The sequence below is a fragment of the Cynocephalus volans genome, chromosome 15 (assembly GCF_027409185.1).
Source record: "Cynocephalus volans isolate mCynVol1 chromosome 15, mCynVol1.pri, whole genome shotgun sequence".
Taxonomy (NCBI): Eukaryota; Metazoa; Chordata; class Mammalia; order Dermoptera; family Cynocephalidae; genus Cynocephalus; species Cynocephalus volans.
Window position 1 is genome coordinate 96,558,814 of NC_084474.1, and position 23,441 is coordinate 96,582,254.

General features: G+C 65.2%; 3 protein-coding genes across 4 annotated transcripts; 1 reads left to right on the forward strand and 2 right to left on the reverse strand.

Moving 5' to 3' along the window:
• Positions 1-1,778: 1,778 nt before the first annotated feature.
• DGAT1 (diacylglycerol O-acyltransferase 1) lies at positions 1,779-12,448 on the reverse strand. Of its 2 annotated transcripts, XM_063079494.1 has the most exons (17): positions 12,047-12,448; positions 7,157-7,244; positions 4,720-4,760; positions 4,544-4,629; positions 4,410-4,462; positions 4,149-4,254; positions 3,952-4,065; positions 3,775-3,849; positions 3,577-3,680; positions 3,445-3,483; positions 3,331-3,372; positions 3,211-3,255; positions 3,020-3,132; positions 2,873-2,938; positions 2,694-2,781; positions 2,540-2,602; positions 1,779-2,214 (listed from the first exon to the last, which is right to left on the reverse strand). In XM_063079494.1, the coding sequence occupies exons 1-17, from the start codon at positions 12,259-12,261 to the stop codon at positions 2,059-2,061; spliced, it is 1,494 nt and encodes a 497-aa protein (XP_062935564.1). In that variant the 5' UTR covers positions 12,262-12,448; the 3' UTR covers positions 1,779-2,058. The 2 variants fall into 2 exon arrangements, with proteins under 2 accessions (XP_062935564.1, XP_062935565.1); XM_063079495.1 differs by lacking the exons at positions 2,873-2,938; positions 3,020-3,132.
• A 6,116-nt stretch (positions 12,449-18,564) lies between these two features.
• Positions 18,565-21,463, reverse strand: SCRT1 (scratch family transcriptional repressor 1). The gene is made up of 2 exons (XM_063080172.1): positions 21,349-21,463; positions 18,565-19,502 (listed from the first exon to the last, which is right to left on the reverse strand). The coding sequence occupies exons 1-2, from the start codon at positions 21,461-21,463 to the stop codon at positions 18,565-18,567; spliced, it is 1,053 nt and encodes a 350-aa protein (XP_062936242.1).
• Positions 21,462-23,338, forward strand: LOC134363752 (collagen alpha-1(I) chain-like). The gene is made up of 2 exons (XM_063079302.1): positions 21,462-21,605; positions 21,722-23,338. The coding sequence occupies exons 1-2, from the start codon at positions 21,462-21,464 to the stop codon at positions 23,336-23,338; spliced, it is 1,761 nt and encodes a 586-aa protein (XP_062935372.1).
• The last annotated feature ends 103 nt before the right edge of the window (positions 23,339-23,441 follow it).

Here is a 23,441-nt window from a genome sequence, read left to right on the forward strand (position 1 = left end):
GGGCGCAGGACCCAGGTTCCAGAAAGTCTGGCTGTCGGCGCCTCCTGGGAGGAAGGCAGGTGCCCAAAGGACCAGGGCTTGCTCACTGTCCTTTACTGAGGGACAGGGGAGGGTGGCCTGGCCCTAGGAATCCCTGGTTGTCAGCAGGGCCCCCAGGGTGCTGCTTCCCAAGGGGTCTCCACCCAGGAACAGGGGGCACAGGTGGGCACAGTGCATCTTCCCAGCAGAGCCAGCCCCCTCTGCGCCCACAAGGTGCTGGGCTGGCCTTGGGCAGGAGGAGCCTGCTCCCGTCACTCCTGGGGTCCCACAGTGCTTGGAGGAAGGAGGGGAAGGTGGTCTCACAGGCAGCCTCCTGGACCTGCCTCACCACTGTTTCTTGTCCTCCAGCAATGGCAGTTTGTTCTCAGGCTCCACTGGCTAGTGGGGGGCAGGGGGCACAGGCCATGCAGTATGAGGGAAGTCAGGCTAAACAGCTCCTGACACCATGTCATCCTGGGAGTTCACTCACGACTCCCTGTCCTTGGGGCCCAGAGAGATGCTGCCTCCACTTGGGGGTCCACAGACCTTCACTGGGGGTACAGGGATGGCAGCCCCCCAGGTAACCTGCCCTTTCCCCACACCACCGGGGCAAGAGAGGCGAGGACTGGGGATCATGCCAACTGCTGATAGGGCGGGGGCGGCACAGCCCGGAAAGAACTGCCTGCCCTCAGTGCCCGGGACAGCCCGGCTCGGTGCAGCCTCGGGGATTTGGTTTAGCCAGCCAGCTGCGGAGATGAAGCAGGAATAGGCACATGGGCTGTCCACCACCTTCCTCTGCTACTAAGGAGGCTGCTGCTGTCCAATTCCACAGGTGGTAGGGCCACAGGGCTGTGCTGTCTGGACTGCCCAGTCAGTGCTAGGAGAGCTGAGTGATGGGGAAGGGCCTGGGTGGGGGGGCCACAGGCAAGCCCAACCTTTCTGGAGAGCAGCCCAGAGCCATTGGCCTAAATCACTGAGGGGCCGTCCTAGGGAGCCCAGGGGGTTGGGGGACCCAGGCCTTGAACCAGCAGCCCCTGGGAGATGCAGTCAGTGCACAGGGTGGGCTTACCCATGGACTGCTCTGGTGCAGGAGGGAGGCCCCCACCTCATCTAAGAGGCACAGAATCCCCCTCCCCTGGGGATGTGAACCCAGGCTCCAGCTGAAGGCAGTGAGGAGAAAGGCAGGCAGATACTTCTGCAGCCTCTGTCACAACCTCTCAGCCCCCAGACTCAGGCTGGAAGAACCCTGGAGACCACCCTCTGGCCTCCAGCCCCATCCCAGGCCAAAGTCCACTCCAGGAAGCCCTGGGTGCCTTCTTTCCAGGGCTGGGCATGGGGTCTGTGGAGCACTGAGCCCCCGCCCCACACGCAGGATTCATGGGGACAACACTAGGACAGGAAGTCTGGCCTCAGCTGGGCTCCTCTAAGCAGTGGGGGTTGCAGGGTATGGGGGGACTGCCTGGCCAACCCCCGCCTCCTGCCACTATTGTGTGCCACTGCCTCCCTCTACTGGCCCTGCCCTGCCACACCATGATCTAGCAGCATCCCATACACCCCTGCGGGTCTGGGGTGCTGCAGCCATGTGTGCATGAGGTGGCCCCTGGCAGGGGCCAGAGGGAGCTGATGGGACCCAACCCCCCTCCTGAGAGCACCACAGGTCCCAGCCCCTTGGAGCAGCTGCCCCCAAAGCCCTGGCACGGCCCCATATGGGTGTGGCCATTCCTCCCACCAGGACCCACACCCCAACAGGCTGAAGGAAGTCACTTGGGACAGCACTTTATTACACCCTCACACTGCGGCAGGATCAGTAAAGACTCCCTAGCGCTGGCTCCTCCTGCCAGCATCGGCCTGTGTGTGGTCTGCTGTCTATATCCCCAAGGGGGGCAGGAGGAGCCCCACAGGGGCAGAGAGGCCTCCCAGGGCAGGAAGAGGCACCAGGTAGCCAGGGCCCCTCCAGCACTGGCCCAGCAGAGGAAGGAAGGCGGGCTCTGACCATGGGCAATGAGGCAGCTGTGAAGAGGCCGGGCCCTCAGGGGCAGCTCAGGCCCCGGCTGTTGGAGCCTCGTAGTTGAGCACGTAGTAGTCATGGACATACATAAGCACTGCCATTGGCTGCCCGATGATGAGCGTCAGCCACACGGCTGCATTGCCATAGTTGCCCTGGAAGAAGCGGCTCACGATCCAGGCCAGTGGGATCTGGGGAAACATGGGGCCAATGTCAGCTGGCCATGGCAGCCACAGGGCTGGTTGCTCCTGGGCCCCAGGGAACAGGGCTGGTTGCTCCTGGGCCCCAGGGAACAGGGCTGGTTGCTCCTGGGCCCCAGGGAACAGGGCTGGTTGCTCCTGGGCCCCAGGGAACAGGGCTGGTTGCTCCTGGGCCCCAGGGAACAGGGCTGGTTGCTCCTGGGCCCCAGGGAACAGGGCTGGTTGCTCCTGGGCCCCAGGGAACAGGGCTTGGCATGGGTCCAGGCAGGGGGAAGCGGTGGGCGGTGGACATGGAGGCCGTGTGGGGGTCACTCACCTGAGCCATCATGCCTGTGAACGCCCAGAGGCGGAACATTCGCAGGGGGATGCTCACCAGGTACTGGGGTGGGGAGAAAAAAGACATCGGCCATCTCTGCCATGGGCCACACCCCTGCCCAGAGATGGAGCAAGACACCCTGCAGAACACTGACCTCGTGGAAGAAGGCCGAGGCCAGGAACACCCCCATCCTGGCCACAAACTTGCTGCTGCCCCGTCGCACCATGGGCTTGTAGAAATGTCTGCAGGAGAAGGAGGCTGTGGGACGGGCCCAGGTCCACTCCCATGCCCCCACCCCATGTGCGCCCCCACCCCATGTGCACCCCCCCCAACCTGATGCACCACTTGTGCACAGGGATGTTCCAATTCTGCCAGAAGTAGGTGACAGACTCGGAGTTCCTAAGGGTTGGGAGACAACAGGGTGATCAGGGCACGATGTGGCCCACCCCAGCCCCCAGAGCCACCCCCAAGGCCACCCACCACCAGTCTCGATAGAACTCCCGGTCTCCAAACTGCATGAGCTCCGCCACGGCATTCAGGCAGGAGTGGAAGAGCCAGTAGAAGAAGATGAGCCAGATGAGGTGGTTGGGGACCTGCAGGAGGAGGGGCTCCAGGTTCCGGAACACCCCCATGTACCCTCATGCTCCACCCACCCCCCTGCCAACACTCACCGCCAGCTTCAGGAGGCGCTCGATGATGCGGGAGTAGTCCATATCCTGCAGAAACAGGCTCCCTCAGCAGCCGTGTCCCTGCCCGCCTACCCCAGCCACAGAAGGCCCAGAGCTGCTCACCTTGAAGGGCTTCATGGAGTTCTGGATGGTGGGGACCATCCACTGCAAAGAAGGTATATCATCGTCTCCCTGGCTGCGCTGAGCCCCACCCCCACCCACGCCCACCCCACGTACCTGCTGGATCAGCCCCACCTGGAGCTGAGTGAAGAACAGCTGGGGAGGAACCAGACAGCAGCTGGCTGAGCCCCCTCCCAGCCACCAGCAGCTGCCCCAGTCCCTGCTGGTCCCCCAATCCCCCAACCTCACCATCTCAAGGAGCCGCCGCAGCAGAAAGCGCTTCCGGATGCGGGGGGAGCGGGGAAAGTTGAGCTCATAACACAAAGTGGGGGCAAGGAGGAAGTAGTATAGATCTAGAACAGGACAGATGGAGGCTGGCACCAGCACAGGCCTGGCCCTGCCCCCCAATCCCCACCCATAGGGCCCAGCCCTCCACAGGGCCCTCACCGCGGTACGTCAGGTTGTCCGGGTAGCTCACAGTGTGAGCAGCAGCCCCGGCAGCAGCCCCACTGACCTTCCTCCCTGCAGAGGGGACAAGCAAATCAGAGAGGGAGGGGAGGATGTGGCCAAGTGTCATCCAGGCCCAGCCCCGTGCAGGCAGCCCCAGCCCGCACAGACCCTCACCAGCCCCAGCCTTGGCCTTGGCCCTGCGCTCGCGGCACCACAGGTTGACGTCGCGGTAGGAGACAAGCTTGAGGAACAGGACGGTGTAGGCCATCAGCGCCAGCATGGAGCCCACTGCAGGAGAGGCAGACTCAGCCACAGCCGGCCCAGGAGGGGATGAGATGGGGTGTGGTGGAGCAGGACGGGGCGGGGCGCACCTGGAGTGATGGACTCGACCAGGAAGGCCACGGCCGCCGGGAAGCAGAGAACGATGGCTAGGTTGACCACGTGCAGCAGCAGCCCCGCCTGCTCCGTTACAGCACCCTGGGGGGCAGGGCAGAGTAGTCCACCAGGGCCCCCTCTCCCAGGGAGGGGGAAGCACCAAGGCTGGGCAGCAGCAACTCCCAGGAAAGCACACACGGCTCTGGCCAGCTGGGGCAAGACCAGGGGTTATGGCAGGGAGGCGTGGACCCTCTTACCACTGCCAGACGCTTCTCGACCTGGAACGCAGCCACAGCAAAGGCGTTGGCCACTGAAGGACAGAGCACCACAGGCAGGTTCAGGGCCAGGTAAGTCTGGCCCCCACCCAAGGTCCTCCTTGAGCCCAGCTCACCAATAACCAGGCACGGGGCAGGCCAGCTGTAGGGGTCCTTCAGGAACAGAGACACCACCTGGATGGGGTCTACCAGGATGCCATACCTGCAAGTGGGGGTATGGGGGCCTGAGTGGGCGGCCAGGGGGGCCCGGCCTGGGGGCAGGGTAGGACCAGGCCCCAGTGAAGGTACTCACTTGATGAGGTTCTCCAAAAATAACCGTGCATTGCTCAAGATCTGCAAAAAACAGGACGGTGCAGCCCTGTTAGTCCTGGCCACAAGGCACCCCTAACCTCAGCTTCTCTCAGCACCTCTAGGGGCAGGAGCCCTAGGTCAGGTAGCAGCCTCCGGCTATCTGGGCTCCACGCCAAGCTCGGAGACTCAACACCCACCTCCCGCCACACCAGTGCGGGGGCAAAGAGAAGCGTTCATTCTCCGCATTGCACCAAAAGAAGGGTCTGTGCGGGGGACTCGGCCCCACTGCCAGCACCTCCCAGACGCCTGCCCCTCCGCAGCAGACACAGGTGGCTCAGCAACCCTCAGCCCTCCCTCTGAGCTGAGCTGTTGAAGAACCCCAGGCTCGCCCCACAGCTAGCCAACACCATGGTGCTGGCCCTGAGGCCCAAGCCTGCCTGCAGAAGCTGCCCTCCAATGAGCCCCAGGGGATTAGTCCCTACTAGTGGCCCAGGCTGAAGCGGGGGGGCTGCCCACCCTAGTCCAGGGCCCCACCTTGCCAGCCAGGCCAGTCCCTGCAGTGCCCAGCTCTATGGCTAGAGGCTGGAGCAGGGGAGTGTGGGCCCTGGGGGGTGGCAGTTGCGAGGAACTGGGGTTCGGGAGTGGCTGGGCCTGGAGTGCTTCAGTGGCCTGTGCCCCTCCTTGCCTCAGCCACTTTCTGTGGCACTCCAAGCCCTGGGTGCTTGGCCCCAAAGCAGTTTCCAAGGACTGAGCCCCCATCAAAACAGGATCCTGGCTCTGGCCTGGGCTGGGGGCTTGACCTCCCTTCACAAGCATAGGAACCTCCTCATCCATCTCAAAAGCACCTGCAGCCCCTCTGTGAGCCAGGCCCTGATGCCAGAGACCTGGCCAATCGCCCCATGCAGTGGTGGTGACAGGTGCCGTGGAGCAGCCATGCCGTCAAAGGAACACTGGTGGGGTCCCCTGCCTAGGTGTTCAGGGAAGGCATCATGGAAAACAAGCTCAGAGACACAGAAGCCACTGCCTCGCCTCCCCCAGCTGCAGCTCATCTGCCAACCTCCTGCCCAGACACACAGCCCCCACACCATCACCTGCACAGTGTGGCCTCCACTGAGAGCCCGCAGCAGGCAAGAGCCAGAGCTGCTGAGGGGCAGTGCCCACCTCGAGGCCCAGGCTGCAGGGAATGCAGCAGGCAGCTGGAGCCCAGGACCCTTGTCTCTCAGAGGGAGAGGATGGCAGAGGGGGCAAAAACAGGGGAAAGGCTTTAGGACTGTACCAAAGGGCCAGGCAGACCCAAAGGGTCGCAGGAGAACAGATAGTGCTGCCCAGGCTGGCCAAGCACCTTCAGAGTGGTAGCTTCTTCACAGACCCAGCCTGGGCCAGGAATGGGATATGTCACCTACTGGAGGCTGGGCTGGTGTTAGGCCCACTGTCCCCTGCACGACCAGCTTCTCACCATCAGGCCTTGTGGCCCCCCATAGCTGACCAAGGCCCAAGGCTCTCTCAAAGCCAACGATGCTGCAAACCTTGGCCTCCCCTCAGTAACCTCCCAGGATGTTGGATAGGGGGGTGTGTGGAGCCCCTTCCACATGGATAGCCACAGAAGCCATGTCCAAGAGTAGAGGCGAACACATCTGGGTGAGGGTCGAGGGCCTGGCGCCACACCGTGTCAGTCCTGAGCAGTGGGGGCTGGGCCCAGACGAGCCCTTGCTCCCTGACCCTCCCTGAGGCCTGCCCCTTTGAGCCCTGGACTCCAACTGCTTTTGGGATGAGGGTGCTGGCCCTACCCCACAGAGTGCCAGCAGTAAACAGGCCTCAGAGGCAGCAGGCCTGGACACAGCACAGAGCTCCATCCAATTTCCTTCCTGGGGGATCCTAGGACCCGAGGCAAGGTAGAGGAACCAGGAGGTCTGTAGAGCAGAGACCAGGCCTGCCAGGAGCTCCACGCTCATGAGGGCCAAGCAGCACAGCACGAGGAAGCTCTTCCTGAATCCCAAGCCCTCTCATGCACACAGAGCACCCGTACACGGTCCCATGACCCCATCAGCCTGGGCAGGCCCCCCAGCCTTCCTCTCCTCCGTGCTCTCCCACGGGAGAACCCTGAGCCCCACACCCCTCGGGCACAGCTCACAACACACAGGCCTCGAGCCACATACACTGCTAAGCACCCCCACTCCCCACGCTACCATTTTCAGGGCTCTCCTGGGATCCAACAGAGGCAAGCTTCAAGTGCGTGGCCCACAGGAGCCCTATACAGCCACCGTAGGGACCACCACTGAGCCCTTCCTTCCTATCAGCCCATGCCAGTAGCTACATGAAGATGAGGCTCCTCAGGGCAACTACGGAGTGCTCCGCACCCCAGGCGCACACCCTGGGGGCAGAGCTGTGCCTGAGTGAAGGCTGCAGGTAGACCCACTCCCAGACACTGTGCTACTCACCAGCATCACCACACACCAATTCAGAATGCCACGGTAGTTGCTGAAGCCACTGTTGGAGCTGAACAAAGAATCCTGCAGGCGATGGCAGCTGGCAGAGCAGGAGATGGGCACCTGGTGAGCGGACACCAGCAGTGCAGGCCCTTCGCTCTGGGCCAGCAACTGGGATCCTGCTCCCACCCACCTGTCTCTGCCACATGCCCTGCTTCCCATTTCCAGATGGGAGGAGGAGCTAGGTGGGGCCACACCCACAGCCAAAAGGCCTACAGTGGACAGAGCTCTCAGGACTACCCACAGGCCTGACCCCCTAAACAGCAGGAAAGGGCATGTCACAAGCAGGAGGAGAGGAGGAGCAAGCTCAGTGTCCTTGTCTGGCCCGGCCTAAGTGGGGCTTGAGCACTGCAGGCCAGAGCCCAGCTTCCCTCCCCAGAGACCAATGCTGCTACTGTGTACTCCGGCTGTGGACTGGCACTGAGGCAATGGGAAGAGTCAACTCAAGGATCTGTAGGCCCACCCAGCACTGCTGAGAAAGAGGGGTAGGGGTCGAGTCCACCCTGCTCAGTCGCCACATCAGTCACCTGGTGAGCCAAGGGGTCCCCACCACAGCCCAGAAGAGCCTCCTCCCCACACTTGGCCCTGTAGGCCTGAGTGGGTGCAAGGACTGAGGCCAAGGGCCAACCAAGCACCCAGCCTGACATGCACCTTCCTGAGGCAGGGACCCAGCCTTCATTTGCTGTGTGGCCTCCACTGGTTTTAAAAAAATTATAGTCTGTCCCACCTCAACTATGGGGTAAGTGCTGTGCTCCTGCCTGGGATGAGGGGGCAGAGGAGCCCACCTGAGGGCCAGGCACCTTATGGCAAGGAAGCCTCCAGCAGAAGCAGGTGACCACCTGTGAGCTCCCACCAAGTGCTGGGGTGGGGACCGCACAAGCAGAACCTGCCTGGTCCTCAACATAACACAAAGATGGAAGAGGGGCACCTGGCCCAGCGGAGACTACTGTGGCTAAGACAAAGCCCAGCCCCAGCCCCTGGCAAGGACAACAGGAGTAAAGCCAGATCCCACGCATCCCAGGAACCAGCACCCCGGCTCACTCACAGCAGCTACGGCCCCGCCTCACCCGCAACTGCCAGGCTACCAGGAAGCCCCAGACAGCATTACGCAAGGCCTCAGTTTTGTCAGAGGAGAGGCCAGGGCAGGAGAGTAGCCCCTTTCCTCCCGCCTGCATACATCTCCACCTTAGGGCACCCAGGCAGGGGAGTAACCTGCGAGCACCAAGGCACAGATGCACTCTAAGGGCTGACCTTGCCTCAGTGCCCAGAGGCAAGCCTGGCTCTGCTAGGGCCAGCAGGCAGACAGCACTACCTAGGAGGTGAGGGGCAATGCCAACAGGCCCGACCTTTGCCCCCCAGACCAAAGTCTGCATGACACCTGGCCCCATCCACACTAGCCCCGGGCACCCCCAGGCTGGTGGGAGGAGGGTGGTCACACTGCTCCCTCTGCCCATGTCAGGCTGGAGCACACGGGTGGGGCAGCTCCACCCCAGCCCCAGCCCCTGCTGTTGTCCATCCGCCTCTCCCAGCCTCGGGCCTGGGCTTTGTGTATCTACCCACCACACCCACCTTGGGCCACACAGTGAGGCTGTGGTCTCCACCTGAGCCCCTCTTCTTCCCAGGTCTGCACCTGCCTTTGCAACTGACCGTTGCCCTTGGCACAGCTCCCCAATACCCACCTGCCACCACCCACCATCCCCCAGAACCCCAGCTCCAATGACGCAAGCAGGCAGACAAGGCCCAGCTCCCCAGGGAGGATGGATTCTCTGGGCAGCTTCACCATTGCCTCCTCTCCCCCAAGGTCAAGCCCATTCACTTTCACCAGAACCACCCCAAAGCCTTCTGGTTGGCCTCCTTGTGCCACACCTACCAAATGCCATGCTCACATCACCATGGCTGTTTCACAAGTGTGACCCCTGCCCCCTTCGGGCCACCAAGGAGACCATGCTGGATTTACCTGTGGCCATCTCAAAGATGGAAACAGGAATAGAGAAAGGGTGTTGCTTTCCAAAGCTTATGAAAGCTTTTTCAGCCCTCCCGTCAGGTCCCCCCAGGCAGTGCCCTACCATGCTGCCTCAGCCCATGCTGCCCCCACTCCAAGTCAGAGGTCCCTGACCTTTGAGAGGAAGCCCCAGGCCACCAATGCCCACAGAGGTCCAGATTCACCAGCACGGTCACAGTGAGTGGGCCAGAGGGCAGCCCCCAGTGATGAGCGTTAAGGGGAAGCAGGATCTGGCCAGCTGTGTCTACAGCTGTCTTTATTACCCTCTCACCTACTGGAGGACCTGCCCATGCCTCTGTGCCTCCCAGCTTCCTACACCCACTCCCCAGGCTAAGAGGACAGGAAGCAGCCCCTCCCCCCACCGGCAGCCCCCAGGCCCACTCAGCTAGCAAGACCCTCTCACCCAACCCCACTTCAGTTCTGAGAGGTGGGCACACACCCAGCCCCGTGGTGCATGTGCCAAGGTTTCAAGCATGCCCAAAGGCACAGCCCCAAGTGTGGACTGTGGACACGCCTGGGGATCACATGGTGCAGCTCCAAAGCCAAGCAGAGCGAGGGGTGGACAGAGCACCAGTTCCACTCCCAGCTATCACCTCCTCAGCACTTCCTCTGGGCCGAGCTCTGCAGTGCAAGACAGTTGGGGCAGGCTCCCCACACCTTTCAGACCTTGCTGGAGAGGTAGAAGGTGAGACACAGAGGACACCCCAGGGACAAACACTCTGGGAGAACTCCAAAACGAGAAGGCCCTGCCTGGGGTGCCCATGAACTAAAGGCCGGCTGAAGAGTGCAGGGCCCAGAAGGGTGGGCAGCAGGAAGGAGTGCCCCCTCTTCCTGCCTCACAGCCTCACCTGGCCACGGGGTGGAAGTGAGCTCACACCCAGAGCCCAGCCCAAGATGAGCAGGAAATGTCAGCGAGAGGAAGAGGACCAGAGCTCATGGAGTGATGAGGAAGGGGAAAGGAAAGGCTGGGCTGGGCCAAGAGCAGGGACAAGCAGGGAGAAGGGGAGGCAGGTGAGAGGATGACAAATGGGTGGGCTAAAGTCCAAGTCCCAGGAGGGCAATCGGAGCCAGGCCCAGCCTGCCATCCCCCAACCAGTGGGTCTGAACCCTGCTGCATCCTCCAGTGTGAGACATGAGCACACAGCCTGCAGGTCCTGGAGACCCAGTAGCAGAACAAGCAGCCAGCTCTCCAGCTGGCCAGGAAAGGCCCCATCCCTGCCCTCTATTGCTCCTCTTCCCAAGGAGACCAGACCTGGACAGCAAAGACAGGAACCCACCCAGCTTCTCCTACTAGCCTTGTGCCCATCCCACACCAGCAGGGGTACAGAAAAGCTTTGTGGGCCAGCGCACAGCAGCAAAGTGACTGTTCCAGGGTGGCAGCTTGGCCCCATCTCACAAAGGACCCCAATTCCCACCCTCTCTGAAGGTCATGCTAGCCATCCCCCTGCCTCCTGTAAAGAAGGGTAACTCCAGGACCATCATCTCCTTTTCAGGCAGGAAATGCCTGGGCCAGCCTCACTCAGCACCTCCCCAGGCCCATGGAAAGCAAGCACCCCTCTCAGAAGGGCCCCTCCTCCCCCACAGTGCCTTCATGACCTCCTTGCCTGACCTTTGTCCACACTGCCACATTCCCGCCTCACACTGAGGTAATCTTATCTCCCAGGTGAACTGTGAGCACTCCAAGAGCCGGGCTGGTGCCTGCACTCCAGCTGCCCACGGTGCCCAGTGAAGAAAGCCTCAGTTCTTGTTTACTGAGAGCAAATCCTTGCCAACCAACAGACCAACTTCTGACTTCCTCCTGGATGACCTCTAGCCCCTCAGCTGCTCCTTAAGCCAGAGCCCCTGAGGACCCCTGGACCAGGGTGAAGGCCAGAAAGCAGAGCTGGAGAGTGGCAAACGGATAGCTGAGGGACTGCCAGGAGGGAGCCAATGGCCACGCAGGCCAGGTCCTTCCTGTCAGCCTCAGCTCACTCCCCACCCCTTTCTGACAGTCAGCTAAAGAGCGCATCCACCTACCTGTATGTATGTCCACCTCAAACCCCTCTCCCATACCCCAGCCAGAGAATGCAAGTCCCAATACAGACTCAACTCTCTGTCCCTACAGCATGCATCCGTTCTGGTAATATAAGAAAGGCTGCAGAGGACCGGCCCGTAGCTCACTTGGGAGAGTGTGGTGCTGACAACACCAAGTCAAGGGTTAATTAAGATCTCCTTACCGGTCAGCTTTAAAAAAAAAAAAATAGAAAAAGGCCCCAGGCCAGCCCAACCACTGGCCAGGGATGGAGAAGCCAGGTAGCCTCTCTCAGGAGTTTCTGCAAGGACCAGAAAGCCTCCCGCACTGCCCCTTTGCCCTGGGCGGACACCCACTCCCCTGTCTCAGGCCCAGGCTCCTGCGGGACCCCCCCACCCCCAACCCTCCCTTCCCCCAGGGCGCCCCTCATAACCCTCAGGAGAGACCCGTCATCACAAAGCCGCCGATCCAATCTTCCTTCTTCCAGGGCCAGGACCCAGCAGGCTGCCCAGGTGCCCTGCTGCCAGCTCGCTCCCAGGAAGGGCCCTCAGGAGCCACGGAGAATGCACAGACCCAGGAGGGTCTGCAAGCGGGGCTGCTGCCGCCGGCTCCCCTCTGCTGGCCAGGGAGGCCAGCTCCACGCACCCACCTGGGTGACCTTGGCAGGTGACCTCCTGCTCTAAGCCTCAGTTTCCCCGACGGGCCCGTGGGCACGCCATTCCCCGCTAGCCGGGGGCCAGGTTCTCGGACTAGGAGCGCGCTGCTGGGGCCCCTCCGAGGGAAAGCCGGAGGTTAGAGGTCAGAGGTCAGGGGTCTGGCGCTCCGCTACCTCAGCTCGCAGGGGCCGCTGCCTGCGCTGGCGTCTTCGTCCTTGTCCGAGGCCGGGAACGCGGCCGGCGAGTCCCCCCCGGCGCCCACGTCGGGGCCCGCGGCCGCGCTCCACACCTCCTCTTCCGCAGCCGCGGGCCCGCTGCCGCCCTGGCTCGAGAGCCGCGACCCCGTCCTCCGGCGACGGGAGCCGCTCGCGCCGCTGCGGTCGCCCATGACCTCAGCCCGCCCCGCACCGCGGCCGAGTCGTGGCCCGGCGGCCTGGCAGCGCCCGCGGCCCGCGACCCAGTCTCCGGACGCTCCACAGCGGCCACCGCCGCCCCCTGCCGGCCGCCGTAGCCCGCGCGCCCGCCCGCTCGGCCTGTCCGCCCCGGGGCTCGCGGCCGCGTCGCTCGGGAGCCGCTAACTGGCCACGGCCGCCGCGCACGTCCATTTGTAGTCCGCGCGTGGCCTGAGGCGGGGCCGGCCCGGCGGCGCGCGCGCGCGCGAGGCACGCCGGGAGTCGTGGTCGCCGCGCGCGCGGGGCACGCCGGGAGTCGTGGTCGAGACACGAGCGTGCGGACGCGGCGCTCGCGGACCTGCTGCCCGCGTGGTCCCCGGGTCTCCGCGGAAGACGTCCAGAGCCCTGTGGGATGCGCGGGACGGGGTAAACGGCCCGAGGGCCGCGGCGCCCGGCTTCCCGGCTTCCCGGCTTCCCGGCAGCTGCGCGCCTCCCGAGCTCTCGCCAGCCCCTTGCCCCGCTTCTGTAAGCACACGGCCGCCGTGCCTCAGCCCAGGATACGAGACGCCTCGTGCGCGGCCGTCCGGCTGCCCCGGGCTGTGTCCGCCGGGGCTCTGCCTGGGATAACGTCAGACAGGGGCCAGGTCAGAGGGTCAAGCAGGAGAACGGCCCCAGGCCCGCATCGCTGGGCTTCCCGCCCTGCGCGCCGACTCCCGGGCTCACCACCTCTCCGTCTGCAGGGCCCGGCGGCGGTAGGGCGAGGGTGCAGTCCACTCGGTGGCCTCGTTCCGGCCTGCCCCCTCCACAGACAGCCCCACGTCCGCCAACTTGCAAGTGCGCCAGGACCTCGGGAGCCTGGGGCGCCGCCTCGCACAGAGGCTTATTATGTGCAATCGCCCAGGTGCTAAATGAAGCAAGCCATCAGCTGCAAGAGCCGCACACGCGGCCCACGGGACACAAGTCGGCGTCCCACCTGGGCCTGGATCTCGGTCGGGGTGTGAGGGTTCACTCGGGACTCAGACCTCGTTTACCCAAGAAACACGTCGAGCCCGGAACCCATTAGCCATTCGCTGCTCTGGGAGCGACCACACAGAGGCGCAGCCTCCAGGCTGAGCTCATCCCTCTTCCACCACTTCCACCGACGGCGGCCGGTGGAGCTGCCCCCCTGGTGACACGCTCTTGCTGCCACGGGCCATCTTGGGTTGGGCTGGGACTCCTTGGCAGGCGTCTCATGTAGCCTGCTGCGGGGGACCACCCCGACTGGGCCGGAGAGCCCCTCACGCGTGGACCTCGGTGGGGGAGGACCAGCCTCGGTTCCTACCAAGTCTCCCAGAACATTCGTGTGTTCATCGCAGTCGCTGGCGGAGCAGGCTAGGCCTTTCCCAGTAATGACCCTAAAAGGAGGCTGGGTGGAAGAGTGTCCCCTTGGGAGCCTGGATTAGGGGTGAGCCGTGGGAGCTCTGCCACTCCCTCTCCCAGGCAGCCAGCGCGAAGCCTCCACGTGCTCTGGCCGTGCCACTCTCCAGTGTAGGACCGAAAACTAGAGGGCCGGCCCAAGCCGTCTCGCGGATGGGCGAGGAGAGGATCAGCTCAGCCTGCCAGTAAGCCCGCAGAGGCCGAGCGCGCAGCCAGCGAGGAGTGAAGGCTTGCGCTGAAGGCGGCTGCCTGCAGCCCCGGCCCGGCTCAAAGCCTTCAGCCGGCAAGTGGCCGCGGGAGTGAGGCGACCAGAGGGTGGATCGGGGCCACCAGGGAGGCCGGGTCTGGCCGGGTGAGGAGAGCTGGGTCGCGAGCGTGAGGAAGGCATGGGCTGTGAGCGCCCCAATGAGGAAGAGCCTGGGCGCGAGGGTCCGGGCGGGGCCTGCCTCGGGAAGGGGGAAAGGGGGGACCCGGACCGAGAGCTTGAAGGCAGGTAGGGGCTGTCACAGCCCCAGTACCGGGATCCCGGGTGAGGTGTGGCCCAGGGCGCCAGCAGAGAGTGGAAAGGTCAGTGAGTCAGGTTGTTTGGGAACAAAGGTGTGCGTGGAGGGGTCAGCGAGGAAAGCATTGTGCAGATCTCTCTGTCAGGGGTGGCAACAAGTGAGGGGGACCGAGGCTGGGGTGGGTAACGTTGCAGGCCTAGTTCAATAATGGGCCAGGAAGGGTTTAGGGTTTAGAAGGGGCCTCAGGCTGACTCCAGGACCACGGAACAGTGGGCAAGCTAAGGAAGCCTATGAGAGGCACAGTCATTGGACAGAGTTCCTGGGCAGTGGTGGTCAGCAGCCTGTGCCACCTATTCTCTGTGCATGTGCATGGAGGCTGGGAGGAACAGGGGGGTCATCCCAGGCCTGGAGAAGGCAAACTGCATCTTTCCACCCCCACCACCTGTCAAAATCCTTGAGAAGTAGATGCAGCCATTGGAGACCCCAAAGCTGTGGAGTCCTTTGGGAATGAGTGGGCAGCTAGAAGTCTTCTTCCCTGCCACTGCCATCTGCCAAGGTACAGATCCAGGTATCGGGTGGGTGGAGTATTGGGGAAGGCTTATGTCAAAAGCTTCCCTGGGTCCCTCGTCCTTAGACAGGCTGTCTCCCTGAGGCTCAGATTCCTCGTCTCGAACTAGGACGATGATGCCTACCTGGCCGGAGGACAGTGAAGTGAAGGCCCCTCTTCAGAAGGGCCTGGCCACCGACCCCTGCCAATACCAACTATGCTTTCACTCCTCCCATTATTAGTGCTGGCAGTGCTCTCCAGAAGAGGGCACTCTCCAAGCATTAGGCCCAAAGGCCACAATCTGCTGCAGACCAGGCTGCACTCCACCCCAGTGAAATCTGGGCAGGTCTGTCTCCTGGCCCTGCCAGGTTGTGGGCAGCTGTGCTGGCCCTGGGCCTAGGACTGACCTGGTTTGGCTACATGTGGCCAAAGGCTTTGGGCCTCTCAGCTCATGCCTGCCTACTGACTGCCAGATGCCATTGCTGGGTAGGGGATCTCTGCCCCTCTGCTCTCCCTATCCAGCACATCCCTGCCCCTAATCTCCTCAACTCTATTCATCCTGTCTAGAGCCGAAGGGTTAACGGCAGCTGCAGAAGTCTCTCTGCCCACTGGGCACCTCCTGTCTGAAGCTGTCCATGGAGGCCTCCTTGGACATTGAGGAGCATATCCCCAGAGTCTGGGGATCAGGATATGGGCAGCAGACCGAAAAGAGGGGCCAGACCTTGAACCCTCTGCTATCCCCAGTTCCTCCAATAGCGTCTCAGAGGGCTTGTTTGTGGCTGTCAGGCCTGCCAGGGCAGCAGAAGCCCCTACAGGGAGAGTAGAGGAGCGGAGTTCCAGGCCAGGAGACTGCAGCCTCTGATGTACCTACTGTGGCCATTCTAGATTGGCCTTGGGCTGGGCCTGACTGTAGGTTGGAGCCCCTTAGTGCCACCAGTCATGGCACAGAGCAGATTCACCTGCAGCAGAAGACCAACTGCTTTGCCTCCTCAACAACACTCTGGTAGCTTGGCCTGCCCAGGCGGCCCTCCCCAGTGAAAGAAGAGGGCCCCCTTGCTAAAGGCAGGGGCGTGATTCCAGGGCTGCATAAACTGCTGTAGGCTGTGACTCTCAGAGCGGGGCCTGCAGCACCTGGCCTGTGGGTGTGGCAGGATCAGGAAGATGCCCCCCCACACAGCCAAGGCACAGGCGCAGCCCAACACACATGAGCCCCACACTGCACATTCTATCAAGAGTGGCATTTATTCTCCTCGTGGAGGTGCGGCGCTCCGGGGAGCTGGTGCTATTGTGCTTAGGAAGGAGGTCTGTCCGTCCGTCCGTCTGTCCAGCCGGCCCAGCCCCAAACGGGGGCAGAAGAGGGGCACGGCCCGAGTAAAAATCCCGGCCTTTTCCGGGTGGGAATATGTACAAGGCGGCGGGGCGCAGGCGGGGGTGGGGGCTGGGCAGGCCGACGGCCGGAGCCCCCACCCGAGGGCCCCCGCACCTCGGGCCCTACTTGTAGAATCAGTACAAAATAGGTGCTACCTAATCGTTCCTTCTACCTGAATTCGCTAAGTCGGTTATTGTGCTGCTTAGTTATGGGGGCAGGAGGGGGCCCATGGCTTTCCACGGCGGGTGTGGGGGGAAGCCGGAGACCCAGGTGGGCTCACGGCCCTCTGGCCTTCTCCGTAGGTAGGTAGACAGGAGTGTGCGGTGGGGTGGGATGGGGTGGGGGCGCCTGTGTGTAGATGTGGCACAGGCGGGCAGGCCCCGGCTTGGGAGCTGTGCGGGCACCATGCCTGGTGGTGTAGGGGGATTTGGATGTGGGCCCTGCTATGCTGGGCCCACGGGTCCGCTCCTGTGCGGGCAACCAAGCTTGTGCTGGGGATGAGGCTGGCCACGTCGTGTACTCCAGCTAGTGCCTTTTCCTCTTGGCAGGGCCCTGGCCCTGGCTCTGTCCAAACACGATAGAGCGCATTTCCCAAGGGATCAGAGGATTGGGCACCTTAGTGGGAGGCCCTAGTGGCACTGGGCCCTGGGTCTGTCCCACCTAAGCTAGGAACGCAATGTCCCAGTCAAAGGTAGAGCCCGACTGCGCCCAGCACGGACCCGGGCTAAGTTGGGGAGAGTGGGGTCGGGGGTTCTTTGCATCTGCGTCCGTCCCTGGCCCATCCAAGCCCGTTGGGTCCCTGTCGTGGGCACACACTTCCCCGCAGGTCGCCACGTCCCTGGAGGACTCGGCAACAGGCCTGACACATAGAGGGTGCCCAATGAAATGGTGAGTGATGGACATCTGAAGGAGGGTGTTGGGTGCAACCACCTCGTCCCCGCCCCTGGAACCATTACACCCGCCGGGCTCTGCCGTGGGGGGAGGGAGGTGTGGGGGAGAAAGTCTGCGCGGCCGGCCCCGCGCAGCGTCCCTGATCTAGGGGCCTATGGGGTGGGTAGGGCGGGTGGATACCTGATTCTCAGTAACTCTAGAGGCGGCGGCAGCTTCGCATGCAGTGCGCGTTATTGCTCTATAGTCGGCATCGGACTAACTAAGGGGGAGGGGGAGCGGGCAGCCCCGGGAAGGGTCGGGAAGAGGGGTGGGGCTGCATGCAGTGACGTCACAAAGGCGGCGGCCAATGGGGCGGGCCCTTGGGCGGGGTCGCCGCCGAGGCTTTGGCATAGACGGGCGAAAGTTGGCAACGGAGTGAGGGCGGGGCCTGGGGGAGGGGCCGGCCTCTGGGGGGCGGGGCCCGAGGCTCCCAGGAGGCAGATCCCAACTAGGGGCGGGGCAAGTGATCCTGGACGTCCCAAGCCCCCGGCGTCGGCGGGCAGGGTGGGGGTTCAGCGCCCCCTCCCTGACCCGAGTGCAATCTGTTAATAAATAAAACGTACAAATACAGAAAGAGAGAAACCCGACGCGTCCGCAACCCCCCCAGGGGGCTTTACCCGCAAAGCGAATAGAGAGAGATGTGCAGAGGGCAGTGCCCAGGCCTGCCTGCCGGGCCCCGGGAACCCGTCCTCCAACGCCGAGTGCCCGGGGTACGAGGGAGGGGGCCCCGGGGCAGGGCGGGAGCGGGGTCTGAGGAGGTCGGATAAGTCCATGCGATTTGATATGCGTCATTATTATTCGTTATGGAGGACAGAGCCCTGGAAGGTGGGCTGGAAGAATTCGGATTTGGCAGAGGATGCGAGGCGAGGGTAGGAGGGCGGCTCGGACTGAGGCCCCCGGGACTGAGGCCCCCGGGACTGAGGCCCCCGGGACTGAGGCCCCCGAGGCAGAGGGGTGCCGCCGTCCGCCCCTCTCCCCGATCCCCAACGCGTCTGAAACTCCCGGGAGTTCGGCGAAGACTCAGGCGCAGGGACACCTGTTCAGGCCCCCGCTTCTCCTGCTCCTCCCCACCGCCCGCTGCCGGGAAGGGACCGGCTCCCTGGACGTCTGGGCCGCAGGCCGGGCCCTAGAAGGCTTGGGAAGGGGTGGGGAAGACCTGAGTCTCTGCGACGCGATGCAGGAGCGCAGAGCGGGGACAAAGAGGGCGTTTCCTACCAACCCCACCCCCGTCTTCAGAGACCCAACTCAGAGATGAGGTTCGGTTCCGGGTCTCGTCGACCCTATTGCTGGGAGAAAGCCTGGGGCACCCTGGAGGGGAGGGGACAGGGTTCGGGATGGGTCTCCCCTCAGGACCCTATTGCTTGAAGGGGCCGGCAAGGCCCCTGGCGGGCGGGGCGAGGTGGGGCCGGTCCCCCTCCCCCTATTGCTGTGAGGAGGGGCCCGCCCTCCGGGCCCTCGGTCCGGACGCCGGCGGGGACTTCCGCGGGGGCCCGTATTGCTGAGAGCCGACCAGGCTGGCGGAAGCCCCGGCGGTCTAGGCCTGCACAGGGCTGAGCTGCGGCGGCGCGGGGGCCGCGGGGCCGCCGCCGCCGGCGCCGCCCTTGAAGCAGGCCGACTCGTAGTGCTTGTTGAGATAGGACTTGAGCGCGAAGCTCTTCTTGCAGCGCTTGCACTGGAAGTGCTTGAAGGCCGAGTGCGTCTGCATGTGCGCGCGCAGGTTGGAGCGGTCGGCGAAGGCCTTGCCGCAGTGCGCACAGCCGAACGGCTTCTCGCCAGTGTGCGAGCGCATGTGGCCCTGCAGCAGCCAGGGCCGCGAGAAGGCCTTGCCGCACACGCCGCACTTGTGGCGCAGGTCGTGCGTGAGCAGGTGCATGGCCATGGCCGGCATGGACACGTACACCTTGCCGCACGTCGGGCAGCGCCGCGCCAGCTGGCTGTCCAGGCTGCGGTGCGTCTGCTTGTGGCGGCTCAGGTTCGACGACGTCGCGTACGTTTTGCCGCACTCGCCGCACGCGTGCCGGCCACCAGCGCCTGCAGCCCCCGGCCCCGCGCGCGCCTCCGCGCCCGCCCCTGCACGCGTGCCGCCCCGGCCCCCGGGCGCCGCTCCCGAGCCCCGCATGCCCGCCGCGCCCACACCTCCGGCGTCGCCGTCGGGGCCCGTAGCGGAGGCGGTGGAGGGGGCGGTGGCAGCACTGGCATTGGCGGCCTTACGGCGCGAGCGGCCGTCGGTGATGAAGAAGGCGTCGGCCGCGTAGCCCTCGCTGACGGCCGCGTCGCCGTTGATATAGCCGCCCGCTGCCGTGGCCAGCTCCGGGCGCGGGGTAGGCGGCGGCGCCGAGCCCGCGGCCGCCGGACCCAGCTCTCCCCGCACGGCCGCAGCGTACATGGGCTCCGGGGACGGCCCTTTGAGCAACGCCGCCTCGGCGTCGCCATCGTAGACGGACGCGGGCCCCACGTAGTCGCTGAGGTATCCTGCGGGCGGGGGCGGACAGACAGACAGCGGGAGGGGAATGGGACGGCAGCAAGACACACACGGGGTGGGCGGCGGGAGACAGAGAGACACAGCCGGGAGACGGCGGGGCCCGGGAGGGAGGCGACAGGGAGAAGGACAAAGGAGAAGGGGCCGAGGGACCGCGGGGCAGGGAGGAGAGGAAAGGCGAGGTTGAGACCGTGCCGCGCCGGGCCCGCCCCGCCGCCCGAGCGCCCCGCCCCGCGGGGAGGACACAGGCGCCTCCTCGGGCGCGGCGGCCCCCCCGCCCGGCGCGGAGCCTCAAGGTCAGGGGGGAGGGGCGGCGCCTCCCTCTGCCGCCTCCCCCGCCCCTCCCCTCGGGCTCTCCCCACTTGGCATCCTCCCTGGTTATGCAACACGCTGCAGGCCCGGCGCGCACGGAGCCAGGACCTCCGGCCCGGGGTCCCCATCGGCTCCCTCCCGGGCCGCCAGAGCCCGCGCCCAGCCTTGGTGCCGCCCCCTTCCGGCCTGCTAGGTTCCCCGACAGTCCTAGAGACTTCTCCCTCCGCCAGCCTCCCTGGCGCTCACCAGCACCTCCTTCTCACCTCCCCAGTCTCCCCGCACTCACTGGACTTGACCCCTACCCTCGCGGCCCCACTCCCCCATGCACTCTGCTGCTCCCTCCGCTGCCTTCCGTCATCCGGCATCCTTGAGTCCTACCCTGTTCCACGTTGCCCACTTCCCACACCCTGACCCCTGGCGGGGGCCTTCCCAAGCCCCCCAAAAGACGACTAGGGAGACATTGAGATGCCAGGGCGTCCACCAGGGGGCATCTTCACAGGGACAAGCTGCAGGAGGGCAGCATCATTCATGCCGATAACTGCGGTTGTTCCCAAGGAACAAGATGGATCCCACAATCTCAAAGTCACAAACGCACATCCCTCGCGATGCAGGCTCTGGCTGCCTCAGGGTGACACCCAAACTCCCAGCCACAGCCAGCCCTGGAGTCCCCTCTCAGGATAGGGTTCACGCTGACCCCAGCACTCACCACCCACTCATGCGGGGTCACACATGCAGCCACCCCGGACACACTCTTAGTCACATGGTGCACAGTGGCCTCAGAGTCACATGGTCCCATGTAGTGGCACACAGGCAGGCACACACTCACACAGGGTCACACACAAGCGCACATGGTCACATGGCCACACGAAGTCACATGGACCCACACAGGCTCACGCTCCTGCAGGTCACACTTGCTCTGCCACCCCACGCTGCTGGCACTCCCGGCCCCCTTGCTTGCATGCTAACAGTTGTCCTTGAACTTGGGAACCTTTACACAAAGAGCTTCTTCCCCTGCCTCCAGCACCTTGAGCCTCCCTTGCCCACATCCTTCTCCCTGACCCTGGATTCAGAAAAGACACTGCTGCCTCTGCTGACACCTTGGCCCTGACAGGTGGGCGGCCCCACTGGTCCCAATGCCTACACCCTGGAGCTCCCGGCATTCCCTGGCTATCCCTAGCAGGGGTCCTGGAGGTGCAGGCAAGGGAGAGAAGAGGGTAGTGAGATGGGCCCAGGTTTCTGGGTGTGGGCGTGCATGTGCTGGCATGGCTGGGTCCCGTCACGTCGGTAGCTGTCCGTGCGCTTGTGTTTGTCCCAGCATGGGTCAGGGTGTGGGTCAGTGTGTGTCCTGGGGTACCTCCTCTTCCTGACGCCTTCTCCCCACCCTCCCTCCTACATCGACACTCTCTGCCTGCACAGCCTCTGGACGGTTCTTGTTCTGGGCCCTGCCCCTCCATCCCCACACTCTGTCCCTCTACCCCTTCCAGCAAAGCCCCGGGTCCCTCGCCCCATCCTCAGCCCAGCTCGCACCTTTATCGTGCAGTCGCACGCCGAGGTCGCTGCGGGCGCGCCCGTAGGAGCTCTCGAGGTCTGCCGAAGAGAACGTGTCAAGTTTGACCTTCTTGACCAGGAAAGACCTGGGCATGATTCCTGCGGGGCTCCGGCGCTGCGGGACTGCGGAGCCGGGGCTCGGGGGGCGCTGCGGCCGCAGCGGGGCCCCGTCACCATCCGAGGAGCGGCGGCGGCAGCTCGGGCGCCCACTCTGGCCTCAGGACGCCGCCGCGCGAGTGCCGTTCTCTCTCCTTCTGCTCCCTAACCTGCGTGTCCTCCTCTCCGCCTTGGATTCCTCTCCGTCTTCTCCTTCCTTCCTTCCTTCCTTCTTCCTCTGGTCCCGGCTTCCCAGCCCGCAGTGCCGCCCCTGGACAGGCGGGGGAGGAGGCTGGGGGGGCGGGGAGGGGGGGAGCGGCTCCGTCCCGGGTCCGGAGGCTGCGAGTGGGTGCAGGGCTGGCCCGGCTCCGCGGCCCCCTTCCCCTCCCCCCCGCCGCCGCGGCGGAGCCTTAGTCAGCGGCCCCCCATGCCCCCGGGGGCGGCGGCGCCGGGCCGGGAGAGCGTAGCCGCGGCGGGAGCGCCGGCAGCTTCAGCACCGCGGCCAGCGCCGGCCTGGGCAGCACCGCGGCCAGCGCCCGGGCGTGCTCCCCCGGCGCGGGCGGCGAGGGGCGGGCGGCGGGGGCTCGGCCGCCGGGCGGGGGTCCTCGGCGGGGGTCTCTGCAAGGCTTGCTTTATTGTTCTGCAGCCCGAGCGAGCGGCGGCGGCGGCGGCGGCGGCGGCGGCGGGCGGGGGTCCTCGGGGGGAGGGGTGCGCAGGGAGGGCGGGCGGAGGGAGGGGGCGGGGCAGGGGCTTCGGGGGCGGGGCTCGGCGTTCGGACGGCTCCGGGGCCCGGCCTCGCGAGCCCGCAGCCTCCTCTGCCTGCGGCCGGGCCCAGCCTCTGGCTTTTAAAGCCCAGGAGCGGGGGGAGGGGGAGCGGGGGGAGGGGACAGAGGCCGGCGGAAATGGCTGCGCAGGGCCGGTGCGGGCCGGGGTCTCCTGGGAGGGGTCCCGGGGATGCCTGGGCCTCGGCGTGCGGGGAGGTCCCCCGCGCTGCTCGGGGAGTGGCTGCCCAGCGGCCGGCGGCATCGCCGCGCGCGTGGGGAGAGGTGGAACGGGGCTGGGCCCGCGCGCCCCGCACTCGGGGGCGTTTGGGGAGGTGCGCGAGGCGGGCAGCGGTCGTCTCGGTCCGGCCTGCCTCGCTGGGGGCCTGGAGGCGCGGGATCTGCGGAGGCGGGTGGGGGAGGCGGGAGACGAAGGAGCGAGTGCTGAGGCAGCGAAAGCGCAGTGTGGGCGCGCGGCGTGCGCCCTGTGCCGCAGTGTCTCCTGCCACTCGGTCACCCGGGCTGACCCCGTGCCCGCTGGAGGGGCCTCCCCGCCCCCGCCTCTCTCCCGTGGGGCGGATGCGGAGCGCAGCGGCGTCACAGCGAGCAGGCTTTGGAGGGGGAGTGGGACTGCCATGCCCCTGCTCCAAACTTCGGTTTCACTGGAGGTTTTCCGCCCTTCCGCGCGGCTGCAGCTCCCCCCAGGCGGCTCCGCAACCAGGCGGACAACCCTTCCCGCGGCCGCGCGCCCGGAGTGTGCAGCCGCCATGACGTCAGGCCCGGCGGCCAATGGCTGGGCGCGGGGACCCCGGCCGCACAATGCCGCGCGCGGGCGCATATGTCCCCAATTACGGCCCGGCGCCGCCATTGTCCCCTCATCCGCCCCCGCCCGGTCCTTCGGATCTCCATGCTGCAAGCGCGCCCCCACGCGGCCAGCTGTCGTTGGGGACCAAGGTCGCAGAGTTGGCCCCGGGGAGGGCCGGGGCGCCGCTGAGCCAGCAGCGCGCACCAAGCGGGGGCGCGCACTCGTCGCTCCACGCGGTGACCTTGTGCGCGGCGGCGCGCCCGGGTCTGCCCGCGCCCAGCCTGGAGGGGGCGGACTCGCCGGCTGAGCGCTGGGGCGCGGGGAGACCTCCGGCCTGCTTTGTGCCAGCGACCCTGGCCCCGGCAGCGGCGGGACATTCATCTTGCGTGGCAGGCACTCCCGGGGGGCGC

Coding starts and splice junctions, on each gene's coding strand:
- DGAT1 (XM_063079494.1), bottom strand. CDS start 12,261: ATGGGCGACCGCAGCGGCGCGAGCGGCTCCCGTCGCCGGAGGACGGGG. Junction 3,681..3,774: donor GGACAACCTGACGTACCGCG/GTGAGGGCCCTG, acceptor GTCCTGTTCTAG/ATCTATACTACTTCCTCCTT. Junction 2,603..2,693: donor CCTCGGCCTTCTTCCACGAG/GTCAGTGTTCTG, acceptor TCCCCACCCCAG/TACCTGGTGAGCATCCCCCT.
- LOC134363752 (XM_063079302.1), top strand. CDS start 21,462: ATGATTCCTGCGGGGCTCCGGCGCTGCGGGACTGCGGAGCCGGGGCTC. Junction 21,606..21,721: donor CTCAGGACGCCGCCGCGCGA/GTGCCGTTCTCT, acceptor CCGGCTTCCCAG/CCCGCAGTGCCGCCCCTGGA.
- SCRT1 (XM_063080172.1), bottom strand. CDS start 21,463: ATGCCCAGGTCTTTCCTGGTCAAGAAGGTCAAACTTGACACGTTCTCT. Junction 19,503..21,348: donor CGTGCGACTGCACGATAAAG/GTGCGAGCTGGG, acceptor CCCCGCCCGCAG/GATACCTCAGCGACTACGTG.